The 15,008-nt window shown below is 40.1% G+C and overlaps 1 protein-coding gene across 1 annotated transcript; it reads left to right on the plus strand.

Moving 5' to 3' along the window:
* The first annotated feature begins 13,927 nt into the window (after nucleotides 1-13,927).
* Nucleotides 13,928-14,407, plus strand: LOC132601885 (protein SMALL AUXIN UP-REGULATED RNA 12-like). Its single transcript, XM_060314938.1, has one exon. It carries the CDS (start codon nucleotides 13,928-13,930, stop codon nucleotides 14,405-14,407), a length of 480 nt encoding a protein of 159 aa, XP_060170921.1.
* Nucleotides 14,408-15,008: the final 601 nt, after the last annotated feature.

Here is a 15,008-nt window from a genome sequence, read left to right on the forward strand (position 1 = left end):
CGATTTTTATTTCAGATTCAATGTATAGAAAATAAATTCGGATTGAACTGTCTTTTAGAAATAACAAAACCAGCTCTATTATTATCTCTAATATAAAAATTCTTTGGGCACTATTGTGTTGTACACCCTTCTCTCCAAACCAGAAAATTAAATTGATTAATACAGATAGAGTTGTACTACGACGTACTACCTACTTTTCTCTTCCAACATTACAATAATTTTATTTTAATGATACTATGCTTCATTATTTTAGAAACTGCTCATAGATCAATTAAAGGACACACTAAAACAGCTATGAACTCAATTTAAGTATTGCAAGAAATGATTATTGTACGTACGACTTTCTAGAGTTTTAATATTATTGTTGGATAAATTCTCATCATTAGGAAAACTATATATCTCTCATTAACTTGGTCTCTTAACTGGCACTGTTTCTTCTTAGATTAAACAAATGAAATTATAATGCACTTCCATTATCTTGAAGATTGAATTAATTAAAGATTAAAGTTGGCTAAGCCAACGAATTATTAAAGTTGGCTATGCCAACGAATTAAGTGCTTCTTATAAATGAGTTAATTAACATGAAATTTAGGTAATGAGTCCTCTTAGAATCAAATTGAGGAGCATGTGCGCATCTTATGCCTAGATGCAAAGTACTTTCGAAATGTAATCAAAGTCTCCTTTATTTAATTAAGTCTCCAATTGACGACAAAATTGGCTTTCAATTGTTTCAAAATAATTAATTTACTGAATTACAAGGTAGAAAAATTTGACGCTAAGCACTTGTTTTCTGTATAGCTCATATATATTGCTATATATGTATTTGAAAGAGATTAATTCCGTGATCATTCTCATTGATTGAGTTGGTAAATATACCATAGTTACAATGTCCTATTAGGATACAAACTATACTAACCTAAAATAGAAGATTTACAAAATATTCTTTTACTACATATTTACACTATTTATCACACCCCCGCAGTCGAAACGGGAGGTTTACGAACGCCGAGACTGTCCCGAAAATCCTCAAATAAGACCTGTGGCAGTCCTTTAGTGAAAATATCGGCGAGCTGATATCGGGACGGAACATGAAGGACACGGACGTGGCCGCGCGCCACCTTTTCACGAACAAAATGTATATCCATCTCAATGTGCTTGGTGCGCTGATGTTGGACTGGATTTCCTGACAGGTAAATGGCACTGACATTATCACAATAAACTAAAGTAGCCTTAGGGATCGGAAAATGTAGTTCCAAGAGAAGATTACGTATCCAGCATGATTCAGAAACAACATTAGCGACCCCCCTATAATCTGCTTCCGCACTAGAGCGGGAAAGAGTAGGTTGGCGCTTAGATGACCAGGATATCAAATTATCTCCCAAAAACACGCAGTAACCCGACGTCGAGCGTCTAGTGTCTGGACATCCTCCCCAATCAGCATCAGTGTATGAAACCAAATCAGTAACTGACGATGAGTAGAGATGCAAACCATAATCAAGTGTACCCTGAATATACCGAATAATCCGCTTAAGAGCAAGCATATGCGTATCTCGTGGAGCATGCATATGAAGACAAATCTGCTGGACAGCATAAGAAATATCCGGTCTGGTGAAGGTAAGATACTGAAGAGCACCTGCAAGGCTCCGGAAATGAGTGGGATCTTCACACAGATCGCCAGAAGAGGCACTGACCTTCGGTTTAGTGTCAACCGGAGTGGAAGACGGCTTACACGAGGACATTCCTGCACGTTCAATAATGTCCGCCGCATAACTTCGTTGTGATAGAAACATACCACCCTTGTGACGAGTCACCGCAATGCCAAGAAAATAGTTCAAAGGACCTAAGTCCTTCATAGCAAATTCTGAGCCAAGAAGGTCCATAATAGAACAGCGGAGAGCATCTGACGAAGCAGTAAGAATAATATCATCCACATATAGTAAAATGTAAGCCAAGTGGTGGCCTTTGCGATAGATGAACAAGGACTGGTCAGACCTGCTATTAGCAAAACCAATGGAAGAAACAAAGTCAGCAAATCTTTTATATCAAGCTCTCGGTGCCTGTTTAAGCCCATATAAGGACTTGCGCAACAAACACACATAATCGGGACGAGATGGGTCTCTAAAACCCATAGGCTGATGCATATAAACCGTCTCCTTGAGCTCTCCATGAAGAAATGCATTTTTGACATCCAACTGATGAATGGGCCAATGCTTAGATAAAGCTAGGCTTAAGACAATGCGGATCGTTGCTGGCTTTACGATCGGACTGAAAGTCTCACCACAATCAATGCCAACCTGCTCTGTTTTGCCATCACCTACAAGACGGGCTTTATGCCTCTCAAAATCACCATTAGACTTTTCTTTATGAGTGAAAATCCACATAGACCGAATAACATTCACATTAGGTGGACGGGGTACCAAATCCCACGTCTTATTTTTAATAAGAGTATCATATTCATCATCCATGGCCAATTTCTAATTCGGGTCACGTAGCGCATCCAACAGTTTACGAGGTATGGGGGACTTGGTAACCGTCGCATGTAGATTAAATGGGTGCTTGGATTTGAAAATCCCGCGCTGACTACGAGTGACCATGTGAGTGCGGGTATTGGGCTGGACAGGTGTAGGAATGGTTGAATTTGGCGGGCTGGTGGCAAGCTGGTAGGGGAGAAGGGCGGACTGGTCCTGCGTAGAGGACGATGGAGGCTGCTGCCCAGGTTGGGAGGGATCGGCGTGGTGCTGTGTCGCGGGCAGCGACGGAGTGGGACAGGGCAGCGATGGAGGGCTGGCGGCTATATGATGGATCAAGTAAGGAGAGAGGCCATCATCAAAGAAGTCATAAGTGGTGGGAGCCGGAGTATGGAATTTGGAAAACGGAAATTGAGTCTCATCAAATAAAACGTGACGACAGATAATGATTTTATTTGAAGATAAATCAAAACATTTGTAGCCACGATGGTTTGGTGGATATCCCAAAAAAACACATTGAGTTGACCGAGGGTGCAACTTGTGAATAGTAGTAGACGGAAAAAGGGGATAACATAAACACCCAAAGACTCGGAGATGAGAATAAGATGGTTTCCGGTTGTAAAGGACCTCTAAAGGTGATTTGTGACTCAATAGCTTACTTGGTAAAATATTAATGAGATACGTCGCCATTTGCAATGCATGATGCCAAAAAGACGGAGGAATGAAAGCATGAGCAAGGAGAGTCCGGATGACATTATTTAGTGAACGAATTTTTCTTTCTGCTTTCCCATTTTGAGAGGATGTATAAGGACACGAAAGACGGAAAGACATCCCATTGGACGCACAAAACTTTCCGAATTGGCTATTAGTATATTCCCTCCCATTATCACATTGGACATTCTTGATAGGACGTTCAAATTGAGTAAGAATATGGGTCTTAAAATCCATGAATTTTGAGTAAACATCAGATTTTCTAGCCAAAGGGAAAGTCCACAAATAGTTGGTAAAATCATCCAAAAACAGAACATAATAACGATGGCCCATAGAACTCAAAATTGGAGAAGTCCATAAATCACTATGAATAATGTCAAATGGAAACAAAGTTTCGGAAATAGAACTAGCAAATGGCAACTTAACATGTTTACCAAGAACGCAAGAATGACAAATACTAGATGAACTAGAACTATTACATTCAATGCTTTTATTACGCCTAAGAAAATCCAAAATAGAAGCTCCAGGGTGGCCCAAACGATCATGCCAACGGGTAGAAGACAATGCAGCAAAAGTCGACGGTGAATTGGTGGAATATTTGAAGGTGGACAATGGATAGAGAGCACCCCTACTATTACATCTCATGAGAGCCATCCCCGTCCGGAAATCCTTCACAGAAAACCCATAAGGATCAAATTCAACACTCACATAGTTATCAGTAGTAAATTTACGAACCGATATCAAATTCTTTATGAGTTTTGGCGCATGAAGGACATTGTTTAACAATAAAGAAGGGTTCGGGGGAGGCAATTTAGCATGACCACAACCTCGAATTGGAATTGAATTACCATTACCAACAACAATGCCAGTATTACGATTGCTCAAATTAAAATAAGACGAGAGAGTACCTTTTGTGGATGTGATATGGGACGTGGCGCCGGTATCCATATACCAATTCGAATCGGGTTGGTTCAACGTCATCGTGTGCATGGTCGATTCAATATCCGTCGGAGTCCATTGCGTCGGGGGGCCCGCGGCTGCATATGCCTGCTGCTGTGGTCGCGAGCCCAAAATGCCAGGCTGGACCAGCGACCTCGGGCCAGACGAAGAAGATGACGGCTGCCACTGCTGCTGTGGCCGATCCCACTGCGTGGTAGGATACGGGCAAGGGGGAGCCCACTGAGGCATCCAACCCCACTGCCACGGTGAGGAGGGCTGTTGCCACTGCTGCTGGTCACCTGAGGGGCGTCCTCCACGGCGTCGGCTGCCACTGCCGCCGCCCGAACCACGGCCACCGCCGTTATTATTCCCGCCGCTAGAGCCGCGGTTTTTGTTGTTATTTTTGCCCCGATGATGGTGAGAACGACCAGAATTTTCCAGATGAGAAGAGTCATCAAAATCACGTTTGGAATTAGCCACCATAGCCGCGGGCGAGTCATCGTGCATTTCAGCCAACGCCTTTTCCTCAAGGCACAAACTTGACCGCGCTTCGGAGAATGGTGGAAGAGGCTTACTTTGGCGGATGTAGGTACCCAAATTCTTGTATGCCTCTGGGAGTCCAGCCACCAGTTGGAGAACGAGGCGGTTATCGGTCACCGGATCCCCCACACTCTTAAGTTAATCGGCCAAGGTCTTGAGACGTTGGCAATACGCCGAAGCGTTTGGAAAATCCCGCATCTTGACATGAGAGAAATCATGTTCCAAAGCAACGGCACGGGAGTTTTTGTTGTCTTGAAAAAGATTACGGAGGCGATCCCAGGCCTCCTTTGCCGATAGGTCTTCTTCGATGATTGTATGCAATAAGTCCGTGGAGATGGTTGCATATACCCATTGAAGTACCGTGGCATCCAAAGTGGACCACAACTCCTTTTCGTCGTTGGTGGTAGGAGCCTTTTCCTTTCCGGTTGGCAGAATGTGGGAAAGGACACGGTGAGACCGGGCATGAAGTTTGAATAATTCGGCCCAAGCCGAATAATGATCCGTTTCCATCTCAAGAATGATTGGGATGTGATTCTTGATGTTGGAGACAGCCAAAGCAGGATGGAACTTGGTGTCTGCCATTGATGGAAGGCAAGAAAAATGGACGGAAATCGAAGAAGAAGAAGAAGAAAAAGACGTCGGAAAAGTGGGTATAGGACGTCGGAGAATTAGGGCAGCGGAAGAGAAGGAAAAGAAACCCTAGTATCTGATACCATGAAAGAGATTAATTCCGTGATCATTCTCATTGATTGAGTTGGTAAATATACCATAGTTACAATGTCCTATTAGGATACAAATTATACTAACCTAAAATAGAAGATTTACAAAATATTCTTTTACTACATATTTACACTATTTATCAGTATTTTCTTTTTTGTTTAAACTATTGTAATCGGCCAAAATTCAACGTTAATGACACAATTAACGAGCTTGCATCTAGTCATAATTCATTAATATAGTTTTATTTAGTTATAAAATAAAAAACAACGGATTTTTACTTTCTTTTGTGCCTACCTCACCCAGGAGGACGGATATGTGTATTCTTCACGTGACTTGAACCTCGAACCTACCAATCGGTTGTAATAGTATTCTACCATTAATGCTAAAAAATAATGATCCAGAACAATAAGCAAAAAAGAATTGTGCTTCAGAACCCATAAATTAAATATCTTGATTTTACGTTTGCATTAATACTAATATTCTACCTAGGCGATGCCTAGTAATGGATCAGGAATGGCTCAGCTCGAAATCATTGAGGCATATGACGTTTGCTTGATATACTTGATTAATAAACAAAATTATATTATTACTATCAGTTTTAGATATAATGCTAACTGGTAAGCATTTGATCCTAACAAAATAGCGCTCACTAGTGGACAAAGAATTACATTGAGATACTTATCCATGCTTTAATTTCCCAAATCCTGAGACAAAAGACAGCAACTGCATTAGATCAAAATTAGATCTGCTAAAAGAATCTTAATTACTGCATTAGAGAAAATGACATGTGATTTCTACAAACAAAATCTTCAAGTCAAAGATTACATATCCAACGATGATTGAATCAGTGATGTACAATGAACAACTTATATGAAGCTTTTGAACACTCCAATAAGGACAACACCATAATTCATTAATTAGGTGAGTACTCCAACAATTAATGTATGCATGATCATAATGCAAATGTTACACTGATTGTACGTATTATTATCAAACAACCATGTGAGAACCTTTTCAATTAATTACGATTTCAAAACAGCCGAGTGTATAAGTATAACAATTAGATTTCTATGCATGGATTTTGTTGTTATCTTGCGTGATATCCTTGCTTTGGATCATATGAGCAATTAAAATAGTTTTGAACTTTAGACATGTGCAAATGCACCTATACGCCAAAATAGTATGTAATGGAAATTCGAAGCACATCTCAGAGGGAGAGATATTTTTTTTCTCCGAAACATTTTGCTTGTTATGGTTGATGAAAGTGTTTTTATAATGAGTTGAACTTTAACGAGAAATCCATCTACATTTACCAATTACCATTAACATTTTGTAAATATTGTACTTACTAAATTAAGAAAGATACTGAATGCAGTGCTTCCCAAATAGTGACTTATAACATGTTGGGTCAAGTTTTTGGGAAACCAAAGTGCTTATCCTTTTTTGATATGTTTTTTTTTTTCGGAAAGTTAAAGTTTTTGACCATTTTTTTTTTAAATGAATAGTAACCGAAACTATTTTTCCGGAAACTGAAAAAAGTAAATTATTTTTTAAGCACTTTTTGTTAGATTATGTAATTATTTAGTCAAATATATTTTGTAATCTTCTATTTTAGGATAGCATATGTTAGAATTATTTAGTCAAATTAGTTCCTAATTTGTAGCCTGCAATTAGATTGTAAATCATGTATATCAACCCATTCAAGGGAACAGAATAATCAAGGAAAACATTCTCTTACATGGTATCAGACTAGATTCTCCTAAAAACCCTAGCATCCTAAAACCCTAGCCCTTGGCCTCCGACCCCCCCCCCCCCCCCCTCTCTTTTTTCGTTTTCCTCTTCTTTGGCTATTCTCCCTCCTCTTTTCCATGGCTGACACCTCCAAGTAGCATCCTGCGACTACCGTCACCAATATCAAATCGTGCATCCCTATTGTGCTTGCCTACGAAGGAAGCCAATACAATAACTGGGCTACCCTCTTCAAGCTCCATTGTCGTGCAAACTTGGTCATTGACCACATCCTACCTCCTGCCTCCCCCACCGTGCCACCACCGGCAATTGCAGCCGAAAAACTTGCTGCTAAGGCCCTATGGGAACGGCTGGATGACATTTTCGGCAATGGATATATGGTACGATATCGAATGATCTTCTCAACACGATCATTCATCAAGAGGACACCGCAGCCGAAGCTTGGGACCGTCTTGTTCATCTCTTTCAGGACAACAAATCGGCTAAGGCTCTTGCTCTTGATGCAAAATTCACTAACACGAAATTGGTGGATTTTCTGAATGTGAAAGCATACTGTACCAGGCTGAAAGTTCTTGCAGACAATCTCGCCAACGTCGGTCACAAAGTTTTCGACGAACGACTTGTGCTTCGTCTTCTGCGAGTATTATCGGAGGAATATAAAACTTGTCGCACGACGGTGCAGCACCGTACTCCTCTCCCATCTTTTGACGTTGTCCGGTCGATGCTTGAGCTTAAGGAGGATAGCCATGCCGAGGACGCCATTCACGACTCCGACTCGAATGCTGCTCTTGTTTCCCACAATGTTACTCCTCAGAATTTCTCAGGAAATGGACAACCCACTAACTCTGCAAATAATTTCAACAATCGTGGAAATTCGCAGAATCGTGGAAAGAAAAATAACCGCGGTCGCAGCGGCGGCAACCGCAACAACCGCGGTGGCACCTACAATGGACAAAGCAGCGGCGGGGGCTGCCGCACCAATGCACAGGCATACTAGCCAGTTGCGGCACAGCAGCAGGGACCCGCTGCCCCGCCGTGGTATTTTCCACCTTGGGAAGCGTGAGGGCAACAGCCGTGGGCCACTCTACCGTGCCCATACCCCACGGCTGGGTGGCAGCAGCCCCGGGGCTGGCAACAGTCGCGTCCAGCTCCTTGGCAGCAGGGAGTTCTTGGTCCTCGTCCTCCACAGTCGTTCTACTCGTCAGCCTCGTCATCACATGGTGGGTATGCGCCCACATATATTGATCAAGCTATGCACACAATGTCATTGAATCCGCCCGATGACAAGAATTGGTACATGGACACCGGAGCCACATCTCATATGACTAACTCCCAAGGTACTCTCTCATCTTATTATCAATTGAGAAAAAATAATGGCATTGTTATTGGTAATGGTAACATGATTCCAATTCGTGGTTATGGTCATACATCCCTTCAACAAAATCCCTCTTTAAAACTGAAAAATATCTTTCATGCACCTAAACTCATCAAAAACCTTATTTCCGTTCGTAAATTTACTATCAATAATATGGGTTCTGTTGAATTTGATCCTTTTGGGTTTTATGTGAAGGATTTACGGACGGGGAGCAAACTCATGAGATGTGAGAGTTCGGGTGATCTTTATCCATTCTTCAAAAACATTCGAGCCATCTCGTCTTCCGCATCATCTGCTTTTAGTGTCATCTCTCCTCATATATGGCACTCCCGTTTAGGTCATCCAGGGGATGTTATTCTTAGTTCTTTACGTAGTAGTAATTTGATTGAATGTAATAAGGCTCGAAACAATGTTTGTCATTCTTGCCCTCTGGGGAAATTAATTAAATTGCCTTTTTATGACTCTCTTTCAACTACTACTATGCCTTTTGTCATTGTTCACAGTGATTTATGGACTTCACCTATTCTTAGCTCTTCATGTCACAGATATTATGTTTTATTTCTTAACAATTACACTAATTTTCTTTGGACTTTTCCCATCAAAACAAAGTCCCAAGTTTATAATTGCTTCTTGTCTTTCCGGACTTTCATTCGCACTCAGTTTGAAAAAGAAATCAAAACCTTTCACTGTGACAATGGGCGTGAATTTGACAATGGTCCTTTTCATAAGTTTTGTGAACAAAACAAGATGCTTTTTCGTTTTTCTTGTCCCCACACTTCCCCCCAAAATGGTAAGGCGGAACGGAAAATTAAATCCATCAATAATATTGTTCGTACACTCCTTGCCCATGCATCTATTCCCCCCTCCTATTGGCATCACGCCTTGGCCATGGCAACGTACCTCCACAATATTCTCCCTTCTAAACTCTTAGCATATAAGACACCCACTCACATTCTTTTTCAAAAGAATCCATCCTACTCTCATCTCCGAGTCTTTGGCTGTCTATGCTTTCCTCTCTTTCCCTCCACACAAATTCATAAGTTGCAGTCTAGGTCTACTCTGTGTGTCTTCCTAGGATATCCTTCCAATCATCGGAGGTACAAATGCTATGACTTAGCAAGCCGAAAAATAATCATAGCCCGGCATGTGTGGTTTGATAAAAATTCCTTTCCATTTTCACAAATAAATACTCCATCTCCTACCTCATATGAATTTTTGGATGATGATAATTCCCCATTGAGAATCCAATTGTTGCATGACCGGGCCACTGATCCGCCAATGCAGCCCCCTCCCTCTCGTGCAACCCACCACCCGACCCCCCACCTCCTCTCCGTCATCGTCAACTGCCCAGCAGTCCACCTCCACTGCCCCAGCTGCCCGCCAGCCCCTTCAGCCTACTGCCACGGCCCCCACAGCAGTCCCCCTGCTGCCGACCCCTCTCTCTCTCACGCTGTCCCACCACGGCAACAACTCCCTCCCTGCTAGCCCCCCACCTGTCCATCACATGACTACACGTAATCAACATGGGATTTGTAAGCCGAACTTAAATACCATAATCAAGCCTTGAGTGTCACCAACAATTCCATCTCACCCATTCCTCGAAATCCCGTTGGTGCACTTAATGACCTGAATTGGAAAAATGCTATGCAAGATGAATATAATGCTCTTATTGATAGTAAGACTTGGGAGTTGGTCCCTCGTCCTCCAAATGCTAATATTATTCAGTCTTTATGGATTTTTCGGCATAAAAAGAAATCTGATGGTTCTTTTGAGAGGCATAAAGCCCGTCTTGTAGGTGATGGCAGGTCCCAACGGGAAGGTGTTGATTGTGACGAGACTTCCAGTCCGGTGGTCAAGCCAGCAACTATCCGTGTGGTTCTTACTATTGCTTTATCTCACTCTTGGCCCATTCACCAGCTTGATGTAAAGAATGCTTTCTTACATGGCAATTTGAATGAGACCGTCTATATGTATCAGCCTCTGGGATTCCGGGATCCAGCTCGTCCTGATCATGTCTGTCTCTTGCGTAAGTCTCTTTATGGTTTGAAATAGGCACCACGGGCTTGGTATCAGCGTTTTGCTGAATATGTGGCAACCATTGGTTTCTCGCATAGTACATCTGACAACTCTCTCTTTACTTATTGTCGTGGAAAAGATATTGCTTACATTTTGTTATATGTGGATGATATTATTCTAATTGCATCTTCAGACTCTCTCAGACTCGGTATTATGTCCAAGTTAGCTACGGAATTTGCAATGAAAGACTTGGGTCCGTTGAGCTATTTTTTAGGAATTGCTGTCTCCCGAGACAAAAATAGTCTCTTTATGTCTCAGAGTTCTTATGCAGAGGATATTCTTGACCGGGCAGGCATGTCACAGTGTAAGCCTTGCCCCACTCCTGTTGACACAAAAGGCAAACTCAACGCTTCTTTAAGCGCCCCGTTTAAGGATCCTACGAAGTATGGTCGTCTGGCAGGTGCTTTGCAATACTTGACATTCACTCGGCCTGACATATCATACGCCGTCCAACAGGTTTGCTTGTTTATGCATGACCCCCAAGTCCAGCATATGGAACCATTAAAACGCATTTTGCGTTACATTCGAGGTACGATTGACTTTGGCACACATTTATACAAGTCCTCTCTCTAGTCACTACTATCATATACAGATGCTGATTGGGGAGGATGTCGAGACACTTGACGCTCCACATTGGGTTATTGTGTCTATCTTGGGGATAACTTGATTTCTTGATCTTCCAAGCGCCAACCTACTCTATCTAAGTCAAGTGCGGAAGCAGAATACCGAGGGGTTGCTAATGTTATCTCTGAGTCTTGTTGGATTTGTAATCTATTGCTTGAACTCAATTGTCCTATTCGTAAAGCAACTTTGGTCTATTGTGATAATGTGAGTGCCATTTACTTGTTTGAAAATCCGGTACAACATCAACGTACCAAGCATATTGAAATGGACATTCACTTTGTTCGTGAAAAGGTTAGACGAGGCGAAGTTCGTGTCCTACATGTTCCGTCCCGTTATCAGATTGCTGACATCTTCACCAAAGGTCTTCCGCGCGTACTATTTGATGATTTTCGGGACAGTCTAACCGTTCGTAAACCTCCCGCTTCGACTGCGGGGTGTGTTAGATTATGTAATTATTTAGTCAAATATATTTTGTAATCTTCTATTTTAGGATAGCATATGTTAGAATTATTTAGTCAAATTAGTTCCTAATTTGTAGCCTACAATTAGGTTGTAAATCATGTATATCAACCCATTCAAGAGAATAGAATAATCAAGGAAAACATTCTCTTACACTTTTGAACCTTGATGGTCAAGCATAATTGCTCTCTATTGATATTGATGAAAGTACTTTTCAATAGACATTTGTTTGCACACAGACTTTTGCACTTAATCATGGTCAATTAACATGTATTTATCTTATTAAATCACTTAAACAGAGTAGGCCAGTTTACATATATGGTTTGGTGCAAATACACACTTCTAATAAGTATTTTACCATCTAACAGTACCTTTAATTAATTAAAGTGTGCATGGGCTGTGACAGCTAGCTCTAAATGGTGATTGTGAAGTAAAATAAAATTGTTGGGGCTAAATCCTGGGTGATTAGCGTTAAATTAACCTAAAGGATAAAAGAGGCCTTTGAACGAAGTTTTGGTACAATCCGTAATATGCTAGAATGTTTTATTTGGATTTGGAGTTGAACAGGACATATATATGTCACCAAAGCCAGTATCAAACTATTCTTGCACAAATCCAATATTAATCCATAGTGATATAATTGTTTCCATTATTACTTTTGAGCATGCACGAGCTAGCTAGGGCCCTAATTTTGGGTTTCCACTATCCTTTCTTGACCAATCAATCACTTCTTTTATGACATTTTATTAGTTCATTGTTGCATTTTTGAACCCCCAACCGTTCTAATTTGGGATTTCCAAAAATCTCTCGACCAAAACCATATAGTATAAAGTAGTACTCCCTCCGTCCCAATTTATGTGGCACTTTCACTTTTCGAGAGTCAATTTGACTAAACTTTGAAGTTAAATTGGATTAGATTAACTCAACATTTTAACATTAAAATTTATGTATTTGAAAACTACATGAGAAGTTGCAACTTTTCTCATATCAATTTGATGAAAAAACACATCTTAAAATGTTGGTCAAAATTCATGCATTTTGAATCTCGAAATACGAAAAGTTCCATATAAATTGAGACAGAGGGAGTAATTAAAGAACTTTGCTCTATCAACCACATAAATTTCTATGCACGCGAGAACCCACGGTGCTAAAGTTAACCTATGAAAATATGATCCCATGACCTACCTAAGTTTGGGTAGGTTAATCATAGTTGAGCACAAAGATTGATCTAAAATTGAGTAGAGAGGCTATGATGCAATAATAATAATAGATTTAAAGAGAAAAACATATTGGCAGCTAGCTGAGGAATGTTGAGGAAAAATGAAAGCAAAGGCATCTTCACACATGGGCTGGGGTCAGATATGGAGGACCCAATTCTTTTTTAACATACCTTAAAAAATGCAAAACAATTAGAGTTGTTTTGTTTTCATATGGAACTGAAAATATAATATTAAAGGGATTCAGAAGCATCTTCGACCAACTACCACTACACAATAAAAGAACAGCTTATGTTGATCAAATTATTTTCTTCATTGAAATTTTCTTTGAACTATTGGCTGCTTCGACATTCAATAATTCGTATTTTGGAAAGGATTTGGACAGTATAACATTTTTTATGAGAGTTGATTTTCGAAAATTCGTAAATTTGAAGAACTACTGTTACATATAATATAAGAACCAAAACAGAGCTGGTGCTTAAGCCGGTGATTCTGTAAGTATAAATAATTCTTTATGTATAATTTCCGTGTATAGATAAAATTTAAATTTCTTCATTTCTACAATGATACTGTGAAAACTAATTTAAAGTTTCGAGTTTATGTTATATACACATCAATGTTAAAAAAAAAAAAACACTATCAGGTCACCCTGAAGATAGGTAAGCCTTTTTAAAACCTGAGATTCTTAATCTTGAAAATAATACATATTACATACGTGCATGTTATAACAGGTAAAGATTGATGACCTGATAGTATAAAATATCTTTTCACTGACGACATCTCATTCAGAGTTGGAGTAATTAAGGAAACAAAAATTGTTTAGGGTTCGCTAGCTATTTGCCAAGTATTATTTTTAATTATATCTAAATCAAGTAGGTTTTGTAATCAAATTTGAAATAGGTTTCTTAATCCTTAAAAAAAATAGGTCTTGCATTATATGGCACATATGACATAAGGCCACCACTCAAACTCCTATATATAGCTGCCCCTTCCCCACTCAATACAAACCCATCTTTCTCATACAAAGTACTTTCAAACGTTATAAAAAAATGTCAGCCTGCACCAAAATTCGCCACATTGTGAAGCTCCGCCAGATGCTACAACGGTGGAGGAAGAAGGCCGCCACCACGGCCCATTGCCGCGTCCCAAACGACGTGCCATCAGGTCACGTAGCCATCACAGTGGGCCCTAGTTGCAAGAGATTTGTAGTGCGTGCCACTTACTTGAACCATCCAATGTTCAAGAAATTGTTGTCACAGGCAGAGGAAGTGTACGGTTTTACTAACAATGGCCCTTTGGCCATTCCTTGTGACGAGTATTTGTTTGAAGAGTTACTTCGTGACTTGGCTCGATTCGATTCCGCTAATTACAAGAATACATCACTATTCGTGCACTTTGAAGAATTACAGAAATATTGTGGCATGGATGTTCGAAGTAATATTGATTTATGGGGTGATTCCAGACCTCTTTTGCATAGGGTATCTGATAAAGACACTTTCTATCAGAGACGGACCAAGATTTTAAGTTAGTGAATACAGAATTACAGACACCTATTGTCACAATAGGTACAGTTTTAGTATAGATAGACATTTTTTTTCTCAAAACTTTCTCAATTGTGTATATTAAGTTCAAGTCGAACACAAGGGAATCCATCTAGACCGATTCTACTTTCTGAGAATGTGATTGGAGATGGCCAGTAGACGAGTTGACTCGCCAAAAATTAAAGTCGTCCCAGGTTTTGAATCAAAGTGAAATTCAAGAACAGAGAGACAAGTACACATCTATAGAAACAGAGAGAAGAGACGAGCAATAATTAATGTTGTACATTTCTTTTGTACTTAGTTTTTGTCTTCCTAAAGATCAATATTTGATGATATGATTAATGGAATTTGTAGAGGGATTAATTAGAAACATGTCTGTCCATTATCAGCTGTACACCATACCTATACATGTTTTTGAGATGGAAATATATATGAAAATATGATATGATGACTTTTCTCTTACCATGAGATAAAGAAATTAACTACTTACTGTACTTTTTTTATGTTTACGGTCTGCCCCATCCAAGAGGATCGATAATGTTTTTACTTACTCTCCACGTAACTCAAACCTCACACCTATACATTAATG

The sequence above is a fragment of the Lycium barbarum genome, chromosome 7 (assembly GCF_019175385.1).
Source record: "Lycium barbarum isolate Lr01 chromosome 7, ASM1917538v2, whole genome shotgun sequence".
Lineage (NCBI taxonomy): Eukaryota > Viridiplantae > Streptophyta > Magnoliopsida > Solanales > Solanaceae > Lycium > Lycium barbarum.

Excerpts from the sequence above, each read along its gene's own strand:
- LOC132601885 (XM_060314938.1), top strand. The coding sequence starts at position 13,928 with ATGTCAGCCTGCACCAAAATTCGCCACATTGTGAAGCTCCGCCAGATG.